At 55.6% G+C, this 18,595-nt stretch overlaps 2 protein-coding genes across 7 annotated transcripts; one reads left to right on the top strand and one right to left on the bottom strand.

Annotated features, from left to right (window-relative positions):
* The first annotated feature begins 2,737 nt into the window (after nt 1-2,737).
* TMEM54 (transmembrane protein 54) lies at nt 2,738-9,622 on the top strand. Of its 5 annotated transcripts, none has more exons than XM_032614849.1 (7): nt 2,738-2,999; nt 5,067-5,135; nt 5,271-5,464; nt 7,845-7,904; nt 8,063-8,251; nt 8,452-8,515; nt 8,847-9,622. In XM_032614849.1, the coding sequence occupies exons 2-7, from the start codon at nt 5,111-5,113 to the stop codon at nt 8,990-8,992; spliced, it is 678 nt and encodes a 225-aa protein (XP_032470740.1). In that variant the 5' UTR covers nt 2,738-2,999; nt 5,067-5,110; the 3' UTR covers nt 8,993-9,622. The 5 variants fall into 5 exon arrangements, with proteins under 5 accessions (XP_032470740.1, XP_032470721.1, XP_032470726.1 ...); XM_032614830.1 differs by having other exon boundaries at nt 2,743-2,999; nt 8,381-8,515; XM_032614843.1 differs by having other exon boundaries at nt 2,751-2,999; nt 8,381-8,515; nt 8,940-9,622.
* A 133-nt stretch (nt 9,623-9,755) lies between these two features.
* HPCA (hippocalcin) lies at nt 9,756-17,407 on the bottom strand. 2 transcript variants are annotated; one of them, XM_032647962.1, is made up of 4 exons: nt 17,389-17,407; nt 14,623-15,021; nt 10,270-10,375; nt 9,756-10,132 (listed from the first exon to the last, which is right to left on the bottom strand). In XM_032647962.1, exons 2-4 carry the CDS (start codon nt 14,998-15,000, stop codon nt 10,035-10,037), a joined length of 582 nt encoding a protein of 193 aa, XP_032503853.1. In that variant the 5' UTR covers nt 15,001-15,021; nt 17,389-17,407; the 3' UTR covers nt 9,756-10,034. The 2 variants fall into 2 exon arrangements, with proteins under 2 accessions (XP_032503853.1, XP_032503860.1); XM_032647969.1 differs by lacking the exon at nt 17,389-17,407 and having other exon boundaries at nt 9,805-10,132; nt 10,270-10,377; nt 14,841-15,000.
* Between the last annotated feature and the right edge of the window lie 1,188 nt (nt 17,408-18,595).

The raw sequence follows: 18,595 nt of genomic DNA, 5'->3' as shown, positions 1-18,595 counted from the left end.
TCCCCTACATTTCTCATTTCTCACCCGGACAAGTGAGCTGGCCTTCAGATGCTCAACCTTGTAATGTAGGCTTGGTGGTAAAGAAGCCAGGAGGGGGTTAACTGAACAGAAGAAAGGAGAATGGGCTGGCGGCCTCTGGGAAGTCAGAGGATGAGGCCTTGGGAGTCAAAAGACCAGCATGGTGCAAGAGAAGTCTTTGTGGGATGCTCAAGGGTGGGATTTCAGAGGGGACCGTTCAAGGCATGAACCCGGACAGGATGGCTGGGGTCATGATGAAGGTCACTGAGGAGGTCAAGGAAGAGTATTGGAGGGTCCTTCACATGGATGAGCAGGACAATTTGGAATGACTGCCTCACCAAAATCTGGAAACCCAAGTCCTTGATAGATGGAAGGGGATGGCAGAGAGGGCAACAGATCAAGGTGATGAGAAGGGGTGGCAGCGTAAAGCCGGGAGTCAAGAGTCTCAGAGGAGAAAATTACATACGCACGTAGGAAAAAACCCTCCAAAATGTGAATGCTGATTATCCGTGGGGATAGGGAGGATTATGAGTAGTTCTGATTTCTTCTCTATACTTAAGAAAGAAATGTAAAAGATAGAAAATATACAAAGAATAACAAACTCCCCGTTCACACCATGTAGAATTTGTCATTGTAAATATGCCTAAGTCCCCTTCCACCACCTCCTCCTCTCAGCATGATCACTTGGCCTTTCGTTTTATGTATGTGTATGGAAAGACACAAAATTGAATATGGTAGAGTCTGTGTGTGATTGTTCTACTTAGAGGGAGGAAGTATTCTAATAGGGAGGAAAAAGCCTTTCTCAGGTGAAGAGGACTTGCACAAGGACTGGAAGCCTGAACCTCCTTCCCAGCTGAGCAGCCCGGCGGGGAGGCCATGCCCTGGGAAGACCCAGAGTCCAATTTAAGTGTACTGGACCACACCTGGTTGTTAAGTGTTCCAGGAAGAGAGAGAATTTCTATTTGTATTTCTCTGTCTAGGTTTCAACCAACTCTCACATCTCTCAAGTCTTTTTATGGCTCAGAAATCTGGGAAGGCGATCACTATCTCCATTTGACAGATGGGGAAACTGAGGTCTGGGGAAGGGCTGTGAGCTGCCAGGGTGTCACAGTGAGTTGGTAGAGCACAAGGAGCTAGTGCTGTAGCCTGGGGTTCTTTCCAGAACCCTAGCCAGTGTGCAGAAGGGTGAGGCGCAGGCAAGGGACACCGGACAACTCAGACGAATGGACTTTGGTCACTTGGCAATAAGCAAAGAGAAATGGCAATAACTTCAGGGCGCTTAGGCTGGGCCATGGCCGGGAAACTGTGTCAGAAGAGAAACAGGTGGGCCGTTCCCTCCTCAGAGGCCCCAGAGGTAGGCCCACTCCCTGAAGACTATGGCTCCCCTGTCGCCCACCACACTCAGGAGCAGCCTTCACAGTTAAACAGATCTGGATTCAAGTCTCAGCTCTACCAATGATACATGCTGTGTGCTCTTTGAAAAGCCCCTTTACCTTTCTGGGCCTCCATTTTCTCATCTGTAAAATGGGGTAATAATCTTTAACTCTCAGTATTGTTCTAAAGATAGAAAGAAAGAACCCTCATTTATTCATCTGAAAGCAAAGACATTTAAAAGGTCTGGGTCCCCAGCCTAATTCCAGACTGCCCTAGTTGGGGTCAGTGTCAAGGGGACAGCCTGACACTGATGGAGAAGCCACATGCAAGCACATGCATGAGATTTGACATTGGCTTTGCAGTGACCACACGTGCTCTCCAGGGCAGCCCTTGGGAGGTGGACTTGGTCATCAGTAAGTTGTGTGCCCCACACACAAGGCACACGCATTCAGTGGACAGCTGGTGTTAGATGCATCAAGCCAGCCCCTACCCTCAAGGCCACTGACCAGTGGGGTAGGGGGTGCAGACTGTGAATTGATGCTGCCCAGATATCATGGAAGTGCCTCCCAGAGTCCTGCCTGAGGGCCAAGAGCCCAGGCTGGCAGCCACAGCACGGCCACATTAGAGAAAGGGCACTGAGACCTGTACTCCACCTCTTCCGCTGGACACTCTTGTGTGAGTCCATTTCTACATGTTGAGGATGAAACAAAGGGTCATTCTGGCACATTAAAGGGGCACAGTAACCAATAGCCAGGAATAGTAAAGCTCTTGTTACGTGCTCCTGCTAAGTCTGCACTTTGCAAAGATACTCTAGAGGGTTTTTGAAGCATTTTCTTACCTCATTTTTGTATCTCACCATGACTTTAGGGGACAGGAATTATTATCCCTGATTTTCTGAGAAGGGAACAGAGACACTCCCCCCATCCCCACCCCCACAAGTAAAGCACCTTGCTCAGCGTGTGGCCGAAGACCCTCAGGCCACTGCAGGGAGGAAATCTGAGGTCACGGCGCAGGTCAAGGACAGAGCCTGGCTCCCTAGGTAGTGCTCTTTCACCACCCACTGCTGCACTTCCCCATTCTCTAGAAAGAAGTGGATTCCCAGCCCTCACCCCGGGGCTTTCCTGTCCAGCTGCCCACCAGGTCGTGACAACCACGTATCAGGCCCCCGTCTCACTCCCTAGCCCGGAAAATAGCAGCTCCTCTAGGCCTCAGTTTCTATCTGTAAAATGGGCACCACTGGAGCGGGGGGGGGCTGCGGGGGGGTTGCTGGCCGGGTGCCGGCCGGCATCGAGGCGGGTGGGTGAGGCCAGCGCTGTGACTCAGCCGGGCGGGCCAGGAAGGGCTGCCCAGCCGGTCGGACCGGCCCGGGATGCAAACGAGCCGCCGGGGCCCTCCCGGGGCCGGGCCGCCCAGGGGGTGACGGGAAGGGAGGCCGGCCGGGCGCTCCGGGCTCGAGGCGGGAAGTGGGCGCGGCGCGGGCTCTGCTGGGCGCTCGGCGGCTGCGGACCAGTATGGGAGTGGGGCCGACCGGCCGCCCGCAGCGTCTGCAGCCCCGCTGAAGACGCCGCGGAGCGTCCGCTCGGGAGCCGAGATGTGTCTGCGCCTGGGTGAGCCGCGGGGGGACGGCCCGGGAGGCCTGAACCCGCCCCAGATCCTCTGGCAGGGGCGGAGCACTGTCGTGGGCGCCCGGAACCCCGGGGTCCAGGCCGCCTTCTCTGTAGGTCACTTTCTGCTCTGGGCCTGTTTCCTCAGCACTGAGCTGGCGAGAGGAGGGCTTCTGGTATCTTCCGATGTGGGGTAGCACCACGGCCTCTCGCCCGCCCCCACTGCCCCCCACTCTCCTTTCTTGCGGAGGAGGGACCCCCAGGTGGGAGGAGAGCAGCCAACCTCCACAGCCCGCAGAAGGGAGAGCACAGGGAGGGCATTCCGAACCAGAGGCTGCCTGCCCTCGGCTTCCTCAGCCTCCCAAAGGGCTCCGGCTCCCATACCCTCCGCTCCCCCAAACCGGGCCAGATGAGAAGGGCCACTGGCAAACATGATCCAGACAGAGGAGTGGGACTGATGTGTCCCCTCCTCTCACTCCCTGGACGCAATGATGCTGCTCTTGGGCATCAGACAGACCTGGGGAGTCCCTACCGTCTAGCCAAGAGAACTTGTGAGCCTCGGTTTTCTCATCTGTAAAGTGGCGAGGGAGCACCACGGCCTAGAACCATCCTGAGCCAGGGACTGCCCTGAGACTCTGTCCAGTGCTCCAGGCACAGCCCCACGCTGCCACTGTACCTCCAGTTTGACCAAAGTCTTGGTCCTGGGAGGCTGTTGTTCATGAGCCCAGCCCTGAGCCGAGTGGTGTCTGGGTGGCCAGGTAGGTGGGTGGATGGGGTGAAGTGGGTCAGGCCCGTGGGACAAAGCTGCCATGCCCCTTCCTGTTTGGCCAGCTGTTAATCTTCATGATGCCATCCAGTCCCACGGTGCCTGTCCAGCCCATTGTCTGCCCTCTGCTTCTCCTCCATCTGGTACAGCTCCAGAGGCTCCTGAAGGCTCCGAGGATCTCAGAGACCGGCTAGACCAACCCCTTCCCATTTTACATATGGGGAAGCCGGGGCCCAAAAAGGAGAGAGGCTGGTGCAAAGTCGCACAGAGGGTCTGTGTGACTGAGTAGCCCCAGCCCTCTCTGTTCCCGGGGGCTTCCTCTGGGCGCAGCGCCCCCAGGGACATCCAGTCTAGGGATTCCTTCCTTTCTCTCTCTCTTTCTCTCTGGCTGCAGAACTCCCATATATGAAATATGACCCAATCCTTGCTGCCACAGATGGGGACACTGAGGTCTAGGAAGGGACTCACAGGTCCCACAAGGAGCAGCTAAAGGAAGAAGGGGGGGCTGTTTAGTTCTAGGCGCCAGGCCAGTCTTCCAGTCTCACAGAGCTGGCTAGAGTGAGGGGGCTGGTGGGTGGGCCTAAGGGGCCAGCATGGTGCAGAGCCAGGACCCAAAGGGGACATTCCAAAGAGCAGATCTGGAACAGCTGGAAGGAGGGCTCCTGATCCTGGGGGTGTGCAGATAGGGGCCGAGTAGCCACTTGGACACTCGGAGAGGATTTGCGTATGAGTCCCTGATGTTCTTTTGACCTCAGCCTCCCGCACCTTGCCGTGTCCCTGCCTAGTGGCCCTGCACCAAGAGCTCACTTTTCCCAGCACCCCCCGGGTATGCCCCACTTTCCCATCCATGTCCTCATGGGACCCTCCTTCCCCACTGGGAAACAAGGGTTATTCTTCCCATTTTACAGATGGGGAAATGAGGACTCAGAAGTTTGAGTATTTTGCTGGAGTCAGTTCAGCAATTGTGAGTTGAGTATCTACTGTGTGCCAGGCCCTTTACACCAAACTGAATCCTAAATAGAACCTGATCCCTGCCCAGTGAACTAGGGGCTCCTTGGGGCCTGGGCAGTGCCCATCAAGCTCTCTGTGGTACCTCAGGGCCTGGCATGGAGCAGGCACTCAGTGAACATCGATGCAACAAATGTATGGATGAAAAAAATCAGTGGATGCAAAGCTTAGTGGAAGGATCATGGGTCTAGAGCTAGAGACCTGGGTTCAAATCCTAACTGCCACGCATGACCTTGAACACTAACAAGGGCTACTACCCTTTATTAAGTACCACCTGTATGCTTTTCCAACCTTAGAGATCCAAGGACTCTCATGAAAGCACTGTGAACCCCTTTTCCTGATGAGGAAACTGAGGCACAGAGAAGGCAAGTTACTGGCCTTGAGTTATCCAGAAATAGATTTAGAACCCAATGTCCATCACTCCTGCAGGGGCCTCAGTTTTCTCCTCTGCCCAGCAGGATAAGCCCTACCCATGGCCCTGACATGGCTGTCCCTCACAGGTGGCCTGAGTGTGGGTGACTTCCGGAAGGTGCTGATGAAGACGGGGCTGGTGCTGGTGGTGCTGGGCCACGTGAGCTTCATCGCAGCTGCTCTCCTCCATGGCACGGTGCTGCGCTATGTGGCAGCCCCCAACGATGCTGTGGCTCTGCAGTACTCTGTGGTCAACATCCTCTCTGTCACTTCTGCCATTGTGGTATGGCCAGGCTGGGAGGGTGGCTGGCAGGAGGGGGCTGGAGGGGGCTGGAAGGGTCTTCGATGAGTCCCCACCCACAGCCTGGGGTGGGCAGGCAGAGAGCCCCAAGTACTAACCCCTGTTCCGCCACTTACCAACGGCACCAGTCACCCAACCTCTCTTTGCCTCAGCTTCCTCATCTATAAAATGGGGACGGTAACAGTGTCCATCTGAGAAGATCCTGATGAGTACTGAATGAAATCATCCACATAAAGTGCTGGGCACGGTGCCTAGCACATGGTTGACTCACTACTGTGAGCTTGGATTATCATTACAATAGGGAAATAGTCAAGGCACTGTTGGCCAGAAGGAAGGAGCATCAGCTCAGCTTGGGAGGGTTCACAGAGGTGGAGGCCCCAGAGGTGGGTATTGATGGATGAATAGGAGTTCAAAGATAGGCTGCAATTACCATAACCTGGGTATGAAGCCTGCTGGGGCCAGCTGGTAGGAGAGGAAGCTGGGATGGCTTTCAAGTACGGAGAATGGCAAATGCAAAGGTGTGGAGGTGGGAATGGATAAAGTCTGCTCTGGAGACACTGAAAAAACCAATTTGGGGGCCTCCCTGGTGGCGCAGTGGTTGAGAGTCCACCTGCCGATGCAGGGGACACGGGTTCGTGCCCCGGTCTGGGAAGATCCCACATGCCGCGGAGCAGCTGGGCCCGTGAGCCATGGCCGCTGAGCCTGCGCGTCCGGAGCCTGTGCTCCGCAGTGGGAGAGGCCACAACAGTGGGAGGCCCGCGTACCACAAAAAAAAAAAAAAAAAAACAAATTGGCAGGAGTTTAGCATTAGGCCTGGACTATAAGTGCTCAATAAATGGTAGACATGGTTATGGCTGGATGTCAGTACCTGTTTGATGAATACATGAATGAAGGGGCCTGGTATTCTCAAGTTCGTAAAGCCCTTTCCCAACTGTCAGAAGAGGTGGCTACAGCCTTTGGGGAACATCTGCACATCAGTGTCTGAGTTCCATCCCTGCCACCTCCTGGCTGAGGGATTTCTTTCTCTCTCTAAGCCTGTTCCCTCCCCTGCAAAATGAAGCTCAGACAGCCTGCTGGCCCTAAAGCAAGGATCACGGGCCCCGGCAAGTAGGAGAGCCTCAGTCAGTGGGACAGAGCTAGGCTGTACAGATATGTGCAGTGTCCCTTGGGGTTACTATTATTGTTGTTTATTCGTCTCACCAACCTTGTGAGGAAGGCAGGCAAGGCAGTGAGCTCGGGGTTAGGAGGTCCACCACGGATGGGCTCTGGGCTGGACCACTTCAGCTGTGCTCTTATTTCCTCAGTTAATCCCCACAACTCCCTGCAACACGGAACCATGATTTTCCCCACTTTACAGAGGGGGAAACTGACTCAGGGATTCACCCAACCTCTTGCTGATACAAAGAAGCCAACCTGGATGTGAAACAATCTGTGGCTGACACCAAAGCCAGTGTCCTTTCCCTGAGCTCATTCCTGCTGAGCGGGCTTAGCCCAGAGAGTTTGAGGCACTTAACTAGTGGCTGCACAGTGAATTACAGACATTGCTGGGCCCCCTATCATCTCACCTGCCTCCCGCGGGTCCAGCCCGTGCCTGGTAAAGTGAGGGAACTGAAGGAGGGAGCCCACCTGAGTGGAACCCAGAAGATCCAGAGGGCAGCTGGTGGGCTTAACAGTGAGGTGGGCCCGCCTCTTGGGGCTGGGGGTGGTTGGGGGGCCTGCAGGAGGGAGAACCCACGCAGGTAAAGAGGAACAGGAAAGGGCTTCCTGAGAAGGCGCTGTGTAGGCGGCATCAAGCCCAGGCTCTGTGTGGGTGTCCGTATCCAGGGCGATGAGGAAAGAGCCTGGCCCAGGGTGGAGTTGAGAAACTGATGGGACAGGGGCCAGGTCACTGAGAGCCTGCGATAGTTAAAAATACTCCTAGGGATTTTGAATTCTACTCCATCAAGTATCCTGGTTTATTTTAAAGTAACAATTTTGTTTTTAGTTCCTTGCCAGTTGAGTTACTGAGTTTCTTCCAAAATCTTTTCCACTCCAGGGAAACATGTCATATATATCCTATGACATGGCTCTGTGGCCCTGGGATACACAGGTCCCTGCTTGAGAAATGCAGCTTTAGGCAGTGGGGAGTCATGGAAGGTTATAGGCAGGGAGTGACTGTGTTTTAGAAACGTCACTTCAGGGCTGGACCATGAAGAGGCAGTGTCCCCATGCAGATGGAGGTAATGAAACCAAAGCTAAGCAGGGGGTGTGGGTTTGGAGGGCTAGAGTTGGTGTTGGTGGAATCTTTGCTGGAGAGTGGCCCTGACCCCCTGCCCACTCTCCTCCAGTAGGGGGTCAGAGCTGACTTGAGCCTCCTCCACAGGTCATCACCTCAGGCATTGCAGTCATCGTGTTATCACGCTACCTCCCCAGCATCCCTCTGGTATGTGGTACCTCCTGGGATGGGGCTGTGCGGATAGGGGCAGCAGCCACCCCCAAAGGCCTGGCCTGCTTGGAGGGGGTGAGGCTGACCCCATGGGGGCCAGAGCTGCCCATGGGGCCGAGGCTGATGTCCACTGACCAGTGGCCTCCTCCATCCAGCGCTGGACGGTGTTTAGCTCGAGTGTGGCCTGTGCCCTTCTCTCTCTGACCTGTGCTCTCGGCCTCTTGGCCTCGATTGCTGTGACCTTTGCCACCCAGGGCCAGGCACTGCTGGCCGCCTGTACTTTTGGGGACCCCGAACTACTGGCACTGGCGCCCGACTGTCCCTTCGACCCCACTCGCATTTACGTAAGTGCTTAGGCCTGGGATGGGGTGGGAGGGCAGCGAGGTGCTCATCAGAGGTGGGAAGGGTTCTTGGAGTCCTGCCTTCCACTCCCCAACCCCAGGCAGCCATCACTGCACCCTGTCCCCCTACAGAGCTCCAGCCTGTGTCTCTGGGGCATCTCGTTACTGTTCTGCATGGCAGAGAGTGTGTTTGCTGTCCGCAGTGCCCAGGTCACCTACCAGTTGCTGGAACTGAGGCCCTGGTTGGGGAAAAGCAGCCATCACATGGTAAGGCCTGCCATTCCCCCAAGTCCTGACTCTTCATACTTCCTGGGAGCCCCTGCTGGGGAGCTCAGGCTGATCTGTCCCCACCCCTCCGTAAAGGGCTCCCACCTTGAAACCTGGGACAATAGTTTTCTCCCCAGGACCAAAAGGAGAGACTTGGAGGCTCAGAGAACTCAAATCTCCCAGCTAAGTCATACAGCTGACACTTGGCTCTCCCAAGGCCCAGGATGAGTCTTGGGGAGGGGGAGAGGTATCTGGGCTGGAATTGGGGGCACTCCAAGGGTATGGCCTGACTCTTGCTTAGTGGAGAGTAATGATGTCCCTTCACCCAAAGATCACCCTAGCCTCCCACTCCTCCCACTTTCTGGATGTCCTGAAGGAGAAGACCCAGACCCAGTGGGCCTGGCAGCCTCTGACATCTCCACAGATGCGGGAGAGCCCAGAGCCTGTGGAGGACCACGACCTGCAGAGCTGCACTAGCTCTGGGCTGATGACCCTTTGACAGCTGTTGCCTCACCCAAGCCCCGTGGCCACTGGGGCCCTCCAGCCAAGTCTGCACTGTGATCAGGCCAGGATTCCTGGAGCCAGCCAAGAGGGCTCAATGCCACTCCAGGACCCGGGTGGGTCTTTCACCCCTCTCCTCCAGCCACCCAGCCCACTGCACTGAAACGAGACTTTATTCTGAAGATATTAAAAAGAACAGAGATGCTCCACGTGGATGCATGCAGCGGGGGAGGGGACTCGGCCGGGGGCCTGTGCTGCTCTCCCACACAGGACACTGTGGGTGGCGCTCTAGGTGTGTCTGCCCATCTGTCTGTGGGCCTGTGTGTGTATCTGAGAGAGACAAGACACACAGAGGGGTCCGTGGGTCTGTGTTCATCAAAATGCTGAAACGCAGGCGGGGGTTCATGGGACTCACAGCTGGGGGGCTGGAAGCAGGAGGTTTTCCTTTTGCATCATGGCCTCCGGGCCAACAAGGGCAGGAACAGGCAAGGTTGAGGCCCTCCTGCAGGGAAGGATGGCTCAAGGAAGGTTTCTCCTCAAGCCCCCAAACCTCTGGAATCCTTCTCTCCGCTCCAAATAAAAAGACAGGCATGATTCCCATCTCCACCAAGGCTGAGATCTACAAGGGTTGGGGTGGAGGCAGGGAAGCTTGCCCCGTGGTTGGCGGAGGGAAGTCTGGCCTCGTGGCTGGGTGTGTGCGGGGGTGGGGGAGGGGGAATGGCTGACGTTCTGATAGCTAGGTAAGGGAGGGCTGACTGAGAGGCAGACCAAGCCAGAGCCTGTGTCTTTATCATTGCCGAAGGGAGATATTGCTTCCCGGATAGGGGGGTGCTAACGACTTGCTGGCTTGGGCCTTGGGGGGGGGGGGGCGCTGCAGGGTTCCTTTCTCCATAGGCCCCTCAGAGTGCAGACCCTGGGGGTGGCAATCTGACCCCCAGCCTGGACAGACACAAGGGCGAGGAAGCTGAGAGCTGGGAGAGGGCCAGTGAAGGCAGGGAGGGGAAACCTGGCTCCTCGCTCAGAACTGGGAGGCGCTGCTGGGGTCGCACTGCAGCAGGCGCACGATGGACGGGTCGCTTTTGGCCCCGCGGATGAACTCCTCCAAGGACAGCTTGCCTGCGGGGTGAGGGGAACAGTGACGGAGGAGAAGACAGCAGCAAAGCGAGGGGGCTGCAGAACCGAGCCGCGGGAGAGAGAGGGGGAGTAGCTCCCGCCCCGTCCCGCCCCGCCCCGCCCCGCCCCTGCCTCCTCACCGTCGTTGTTTGTGTCCATTTGGCGGAAGATCTTCTCAGTCCTCTTTTCCGGGGTCGACTCGTCCTCCGGCATCTTCATCACAGACGAAACCATCTTGTAAATGGCCTGGGGGGCGGGTGGGGAGGAAGTGAGGGGGAGCCTGCCTGATCCCTCCACCCCCAACTTTCCAAAAACGCCCCCAGGTGCGCTGACGATCGCCGCTCCCGCCAAGGTGAGGCGGAGAGGGGGTGACGGAGGAATGGGGGAACTGGGAAGTTCTGAGACTGAGAAGGTTTCCAGAAGAGGGGGCTATTGGAGAGAGCCCTGAACAAGTTCCCTTGGAGCGCTCGGTGGGAAAGGAATTGCAGGCAGAAGGATCTGCATGTACAAAGGCCCCAGAGCGGGCAGCCCTGAGTGGACGCCGAGAACTTAGGGATGGCTGAATGCAGGGGGTCAGAAGAGATGTTGGAGGACATCGGGGGCCCAGATGGAGAAGGGCCTGAAACGCCCGGCCAAGGAGCTTGTGCCGGACGCCCCAGGTTCCCAGTTAAGTCCCAGGTTGAAAGAACTGCTTCTCAGAAACTTCGGGGCTCCGGGCGGCCCGCCCTCGATGGCCGACAGGGGGCGCTGGGCGAAAGGGATGACACTGGGCTGCGATGCTACTGTGGCCAGCAGGGGGCGGAGAGCTGCCCTGAGAGCTGGAGGGACGGAGGCAGCTGGGTCTACAGGGGGCGGGGGATATTATGCAAATAAACGCACGTGAGTACCTGCCCGGGGCGGGGACAGCCTCGGCTGTGCTGGGCCGAGGACGGCTGCTGCCAGATGCAGGAGCTTCGGAGGCGACTCGAAGGAGGGTTTTTGCGCTAAGCGTACACAGAGCACAAAGGACTTGGCCTGTGGGCTGCGTTCCGGCGCCCCGGAGCTCAAGGACCAGACCCGTCGCCTCAATCTGCCAGCTTTTTGCTACTGACACCTCCTCCAAGAAGCCTTCCTTCTCCCATCCCATAAACTTCCCTAGCCTCAGATCCGGCTTTGGCCTCCCCAGTGGTCACTTACGGCCTCTCTAGGGTCTGTCCCCAACGCTGCCTCTGAGACCTCTTTACAAACACAGATCTCCACCGCCACGTCCCCAGCCCAGGGGCCGCCCCCTCATTCCCAACATACACAGGACTCCCTCCGGGCCTGCCGTGCACCCAGCTCCTTCTGGATGCTGCCCCACGCTCCTTCTGCTGCCTCCCACTTCTCCTTGGTGCTCAGCTTACATGGCGCATTCTTAGGGAGACCTTCTCTGATCCAGGCTGGGTCAGGGCCCATATGCTGCCCCAGAGCCTCCTTTGGGGACAACTCTCCGGAAGTAATTATGCATTTGTAGGATTGCTCCTCGGCCCCAGCATACAGATAAGGACCATGGACATCTAGCTAGTGCCCAGATCCACAGAATTTAGCACAGTGCCTGGAATCTGACTCCCCTGTTTAAAAGCCACTGGCACCTCCCACTGCCCTCTGTTATCAAGTCCAAACATTTGGCCCTTGGCATTCAAGGCATTTCACACTCTGGTCCCTGCTGACCTCTCCACCATCAGGCCTCCCCTAGTAGGTGATTCTGCCATAACCAAATACCCCTGTGCCTTTCAGGTCTCCCAGTGTTTACAGCCTCTGCCTGGAACAATAATACTAACTACCATTTACAGACACCCACTATGTGCAAGGTCCTTTACATACATTATTCTCACCCTTGCAATAGCCCTGAAAAGCAGATACTGAGATCCCCATTTTCCAGATAATAAATTGAGGCTCAGAAAGGAAATTGATGGCAGACACCAGATTAGAAATTGCTCCCTCTTAGCCACTGGATAGATGCTTGTAGAGTGCTAATGACCCCTCAAAGCAGGGTATATGAAGTAAGGTGGCCTGGTTCCACTAATCACTTGTTCTGTAGCCTTGGACAAGTACTTAACCTCAGTTTCCTCATCTGTAAAATGGGGGTAATCATATCTCCCTCATTTGGACTGTCTAGAGTATTAAATGAGATACTGTGTATAGCTGGCTAGAGTAAGTGGTCAGTAAACATAATCATAGTATAACCATTACTCAACCACCACAGCCTCAGGTCTTCCCTGCCCTTCAATCCCCTGGACTCCCAGATGTCACCATTACACCCCTGTCACCGAGCTGGTCAGTGTGGCCTGCACAATTGTCTCTCCCAGCAGAGTGGGAGCTCCAAGAGGCTGAGGTGAGGTCTCTTCCCTTCCAGTGTGCCCACCACCTGGCACAGGGCTCCATCCTGAGAAGGACTGAGCAAGTGACTTAGAGAGTGACTGCTCCCCTGTGACAGCCCTTCTCCTGGGCCTCCTAATTAATTGTCTGGAATTACTGCTCACTCATTGTTTCAGTGGAGCCGACTTGTAATTAATCGGTCACTAGGGTTTGCAGAGTTCTGTCTGCACTGGTCGTTTGGAGCCTCTGGGTTGCTGTAAAGGAACCCAGGGCTTAGATAGCAGAGGCCAGCCAGGAAGGGGTCCCAAGGATGCCCAAAGAATGGTACTGGCTTGACCAATGCCCTGGGTTTGGAGCTTCCAGCAAGGCTGACATTTACCAGTATACACCAGGCAACCACACTTAAGTGGTAAACATGAACATCCATACAGATTAGTTGGTATCCAGCTGCTGCCCAATCCCTGAGTGATCTTCCACCACCCTGGCCACCCCAACCCTTCCACCAGGACCCCCAGAATCCCCCACTGTCCATCAACTAGAGAGTTAAGGCCTGGCCCATGGGAGTCATTGATAATCATTAAGTCTTTTCCCTAGTGATAGACATAGGGAGAGCACCACATCCTAAGGCAGCCCATTCTACTCTAGCTGGAGAGAGCAGACCCAGAAGCCAAAGTCAAGAGTCCACTAGTGGCTGGATGAGTTGGGAGGGGGAGCAGACAGCAGAGCTGAGGGACCAGAAGGGAAAGAATTCAGAGAGGCAGAAGGAAAGGGAGCAAGAGCCTGTACAAAGTGGCACATTCTGAGGATGTTGAAAAGGCCATTCTTGCTGGAGCAGAGAACGTGCAGAGGAGAAAATAATAACTGACAATCACTAATGTTTACTGAGTGCCAGTTATATGCCAGGCCAACTACTAGAGTCTTTATCCTGCTTTATACCCACAATCGCCTTGGAAGAAGAAGGGGTTAACACCCTCACTTTACAGGTGAAGAAACAAAGGCTTAGGAAAAAAGTGAACAAGGAACTGGTAGGTAAAATAGGACCAGATCCCTGATGGACCTCAATGCTGCTGAGGGGATGGGCACTCTGGAAGGTTTTTGAGATAAAGCCAACGTACTATGCTTAAATTTGTTCTAAGAAAGGACATTCCTATCAGGTCCTTAAGTCTCCCTGTGAGATCAGCCTCACCATCCCCGTTTTACAGATGAGCAACCGAGGAGTTGAAGCCAACTCCAGAACTGGAAGTCAGACCCCTTTTAAGAGACAGTTCTGAGTGTTGACCAAGTTGAACCTGACTCCACTTAGATGCTGTGTGACCTTGGGCAAGCCACTTCACCTCTCTGAGCCTTATGGGGTTGTTGTAAGGATGCACTGAGCTCATGGGTATAAGCATCTCACAGTACTAGGCTCTTAGTGGACTCTCAATCAATTAGTTGGAAGGTGGCTGGGTATCCAGATGGAATGTGGGTGACAGAGCCAGGTGGCCCATTCACAGGCTGTGTGGTGTCGGGCAAGTGTCTTTACCTCTCTGAGCATCCGTTTCCTCATGAGTAAATGAGGATCAGTGAAACATAACTGGTCTGTACTCTGCAGAAATGTCAAGTCTTGAAAGACAAAGAAAGGCTGAGGAACTGTTACAGATTAAAGTGGCCTAAAGAGATAGGATGACTAAATGCAATGTGTGATCCTAGACCAGAGCAAAAAATGCTATAAAGAACACTATTGAGACAGTTGGCAGAACTCAATATGGTCTGTAAGTTAGATAATAGCATTGTTTCTATGTTAAATGTCCTGACTTTGATAATCCGGGGCGGGTTATGTAAGAGAATGTCCTTGTTCTTAGGAAATCTGTCCTGATGTATTCAGGGGTAGAGGGTCATGTTCAGAACAAAACATTACACACACACACACACACACACACACACAATGATAAAGCAAATGTGGTAAAATGTTCATTGGTGAAGATGGGTAAAGGGTATGTGGAAGTTTTCTCAACTTTAAATTGGAAATTACTTCCTATTAAAGACTTCTTTAAATGGGTCGTAAGAATAGCACCTGCCACTGCCTACCCACAAGGGCTGTTGAGAGGGTAAAGAGGGCTAGCAGGTGCAAGCTGCTGGGCCCTGTGCCTGCCATTCTGAGGGGCCCAGGGGCCCACCTGCACGATCTCCAGCATCTCCTCACGGCTGATATAGCCGTTGCCATCCAGGTCGTACATGCTGAAGGCCCACATGAGCTTTTGCTCCAGGCGGCCACGTGAGGTCACACTCAGTGCGATGATGAACTCCCGGAAGTCGATGGTGCCATCGCTGTTGGTGTCAAAGGTGCGGAAGACATGCTCCGCGAACTTGGAGGCGTCACCGTAGGGGAAGAAGTTGGCGTAGATCTTCTTGAACTCATCCACGTTGAGGATGCCCGTGGGGCAGTCCTTGAGGAAGCCCTTGTACCACTCCTGCAGCTCCAGCTCTGAGAACTCTGTATTCTCCCGCAGGTCCTGCAGCATCTCGGGCCGCAGCTTGCTGTTCTGCTTGCCCATGGCCACCGAGCCAAGTCCCACCTGGGTCCCCGAGGGGGTCAAGGGACAAAGAGGAGTGGTCAGGCCCTCATGGCCCCTTGACAACACTCCAGACACCGGCCACTCCAGCCTCTCTTTTGACCCAGTGAGAGAGAGGAGCTGGCCCAAGATCACACAGCTTACGTATCCCCAGGCACCCTGCCACTGTGTCAGCTCCACACCATTTCCCCAGACCTTCTACTTCCCCAGGGAACAGACCTGGAGACAGAGGAAGAGAAGGGGGCTCACCTTTACCGAGGCCCTTCTCAGTGCCAGCCACTGAGCCTTCCCAGGGTATACCATTTCACCCTCACAAAGTGAAGCCTGAGAATTAGCCCATTTTACAGATGAAAAGGTAGGCTCAAGGAAATGAGGTGACCTGCTTCAGGTCACGTAGCCATGAAGTGACAGGGCTAACTCCCAGAGTTGCCAAGGGAAGTGCAGAAAGGCCCTCTGGTCTTCCTCCCTCCTATCCCCTGCCCCCTTACTGCCTCACATACACCTGCTCACACAAAATACACCTGCAATCCAAACACTGACCTGTTCTCCCTCCCACCATGTGTGCTTGACAAGAGGCAGAATAAGGTAGGTGTTAGCCTGGGCTCCAGAGCCAGATCACATGGATTTGAATCCCAGCTCTGATTCTTACCAGCTATGTGACCTTGGGCAAGTTCCTTACACTCTCTCTGCCTCATCTGTAAAGTGGGGGGTAATAGTACCTACCTCATTATTGTTGTGAGGATTAAATTAGTTAATACATAAGAAACACTTAGAAAGATGCCTGCACATATAAGTGCTACCTAAGTGTTAAATAAATTTAAAAGATTTACACGTGTCCAGATGCCAACAGTAAACAAATGAATACATACTGACACATGTTACGCTACACAGCTCACCAAATCCACACATGGATCCCATGCCACTCACATACCAGCACACACCCACCCAGGGTCACCGTGCCTCCACACACGACAACATTCCCTCTGTTCCACAACTCACATGTACTGACACAGCACCATGCACGCACAACTCCCATACCCTGTGCATCGAGACACACCAGCCCACAACCCCACATGTCTCACACATGCCATCACAAGCCAGCTCCCATGCCTACACCTCTCACATGGCCAGCTGCACGTGGGACCCACAGACACCTTTGCCATCTTTCTTTCTTTACCCAGGGGTGCTGCCAGGTGCCAGGAGAGGGAGCTGCAGCCCTTCTCAGGCTTATGACAGCCCCCTCTTCCAGAGAGACCCCTAGCCAGTCAACCCTCCCCCAACACTTACCTTTCATCTAGTTCAGAAAGGTCCCCTCAGTGCAGGAGGTTAGACTGTGGAGGGCTGAGGGGAAGGTATTGGAAAGGAGACAGCCAGGCGGTTCTGGACAGGGATGTAGGGATGTGTGTAGGTGAATCTCCCCCCAGCCGTGAGACAGAGTGGGGAGGTTATTCCTTGTGTGTGCTCGTGCACATGTGGGTGAGCGTGTGTAAGTGCATGTGCTCATGTATGCGTGTGTGTCCCTGGCTTCTGCCTTGCCTTTGTCTCCCCATGTATTTCAATTTATATCTGTGCATGTGCATATATGTGCGTGTGACTAGGTATGCACCCATTACAGTGTGAGGGGCATGTACCTGTGTGGCCATTTGGGGGACCTGTGTGTGTCCTCAGCAGTGTGTCACATGCGTGTTTCTGTAAGTTGGTTCCCTTCCTTTCTAAATCAACCTTTTTTGCCCCAGGCTGAGGATCCACTGAACAAGTGTGTGGGAGGGCACTGAGGAAATGCCTGGAGCCGGGGTGGCCGAATGTGTCCCTTAGTCCCCTCCTCAAGGTCCAAGGAACTGGGTCATCTGGGCGGAGGCAGAGAGACGCGCTGGGCAGGAGAGATCTTCTAGTGCCCCCTCCCCCCTGCCACCCTCTGAGTCCGTCCCCCTGCCCCCAGTTGGAAGAACTGGAAACGAGGGCGGTAATAGATTCTGCTGTCTCCGCAAAGACCCCGTCCCCAAAATGGGAAGGACCTAAGCTCGGTCTGAGAAACCCGCCTCGGGGACCCTCTCCAGTCCTCTCCCCAGATCTCGCCCTGGCCCCCGCCTCAACCCTTTCAGCACACGGGGAGAGCCAGGCGCGTGGCCCTTCCTGGAGGGGGCGTCCGGAGGCGGCCGGAACGCGACTCCCCAGGCTGGCCACTCGGCGGTCAGGACCCTGGAGAGCGCCAGGCGTTTCCCGGCGGGAGCCCCGCTCCCTGAGTCCCCGGAGGGAATATTCCTGGGAGGCCCAGGAGCGGCGGGGCTGGGGAGCCCTGGACGTGGCCCCCTACCTCCGGGATGCCCCTTCCTCGCACCCCCTGGCCCCAGCCGAGCAGCCCCCACTCACCCAGCGACGCGGAGACACCGACTGCGCAGGGAAGGCGGCGCTGCTGCAGCGCGCGGCGGCAGAGGCGGCCTGAGGGGCGGGCGGGGGGCGGGGGGCGGGACAGCGAGGGAGACGCCCCGCAGCGTTAGCCCGGTGCCCCTCCTCTGGGGGCGTCCCCGTTCCTCCCTCTGCCCTAGAGCCCTGATAGTTCGTGGAGCAAAGGGTTAGGCTCCGCCCCCGTCCCTGCCCGGGAGAGGGAAGGGGACGCCCTCACCTCTCCGGCCCCCCTCCCGAGGGAGCACCCCGCCGGGGGAGAAAGGCAGAGGTCCCCATCTCCTCAACCTCTCGACTCAGGTAGCCCGAATACGGTGGACAGTGGGGGTAGTCAGTGCCCAGACACCTCTTTCCTAAGCCGGGGACAACCCCCGACAGCTCGACCCGCCTGCCTCCCCCATCCCTACCTGGGCTTGGAGCCGCAAGTCACAACGAGGGCGGAAATCGGATCCTAGGCGCCTCGATATGTACCCTCCCTGCACCTGCGCCTCAACTAACTGAGCTCTTCAGAGAGGGGGCAGCGCCCACTCCTCCAGTCCCTGAGGTCTTGGGGGGCAGACACGCCCCCTACCCCGCCTCTGCCTTAGAGAGCCCCACCCCCTTTTCCCGTCCGCCACACCGGGTCTCGTGCCCAGGACCTCTCTCAGAATGAATTCCACCTCTTAACGTGGATCTAAATTGTTCTTCCCATTCCCCCAAACTCCAGGCAAGAAGCCCTCTTCCTCCCTCCCCAGCCTCCCCAGTGCCTGTACTGGATTGCGATAAGTGAGGGCTGGGGAGCATCTCCACCTGGGGCGTTCTGAGGTGTGTAAGCCCCCTGCCTGCAGACAGGACAGCCCCTTTCCAGAGTCGCTGAACTCTATCAAAGCTTCTCCTGCCAGGATGGGGGCTGCATCCTCCTTCCCACAGCCTCAGCAACAATCCCGACCTCTGGGCTCGAATTTTGCTCTTTCTGTATTTCCGGGGGTGGGGGGAGGTTGATCCTTATTGTCCCCACTTCACAGATGAGAAAACTGAGGTTCAGAGGGGTTAAATGACTTTTCCAATGTCTGACAGCGAGCGAGAGGGCTTGGACTTGAACCCATGTATCCTCATCCATTCATTGCACAAACGTTTATCAAGCATTAGTTCTGTGCCCAGCACTGTTCTAGGCAGTGGGGTTACAGGAGTGGAC

The sequence above is a fragment of the Phocoena sinus genome, chromosome 1 (assembly GCF_008692025.1).
Source record: "Phocoena sinus isolate mPhoSin1 chromosome 1, mPhoSin1.pri, whole genome shotgun sequence".
In the NCBI taxonomy this organism is placed as follows: Eukaryota; Metazoa; Chordata; class Mammalia; order Artiodactyla; family Phocoenidae; genus Phocoena; species Phocoena sinus.
The sequence above is the reverse complement of the archived record's forward strand: the minus strand, read 5'-3'. Positions and strand labels throughout refer to the sequence as shown.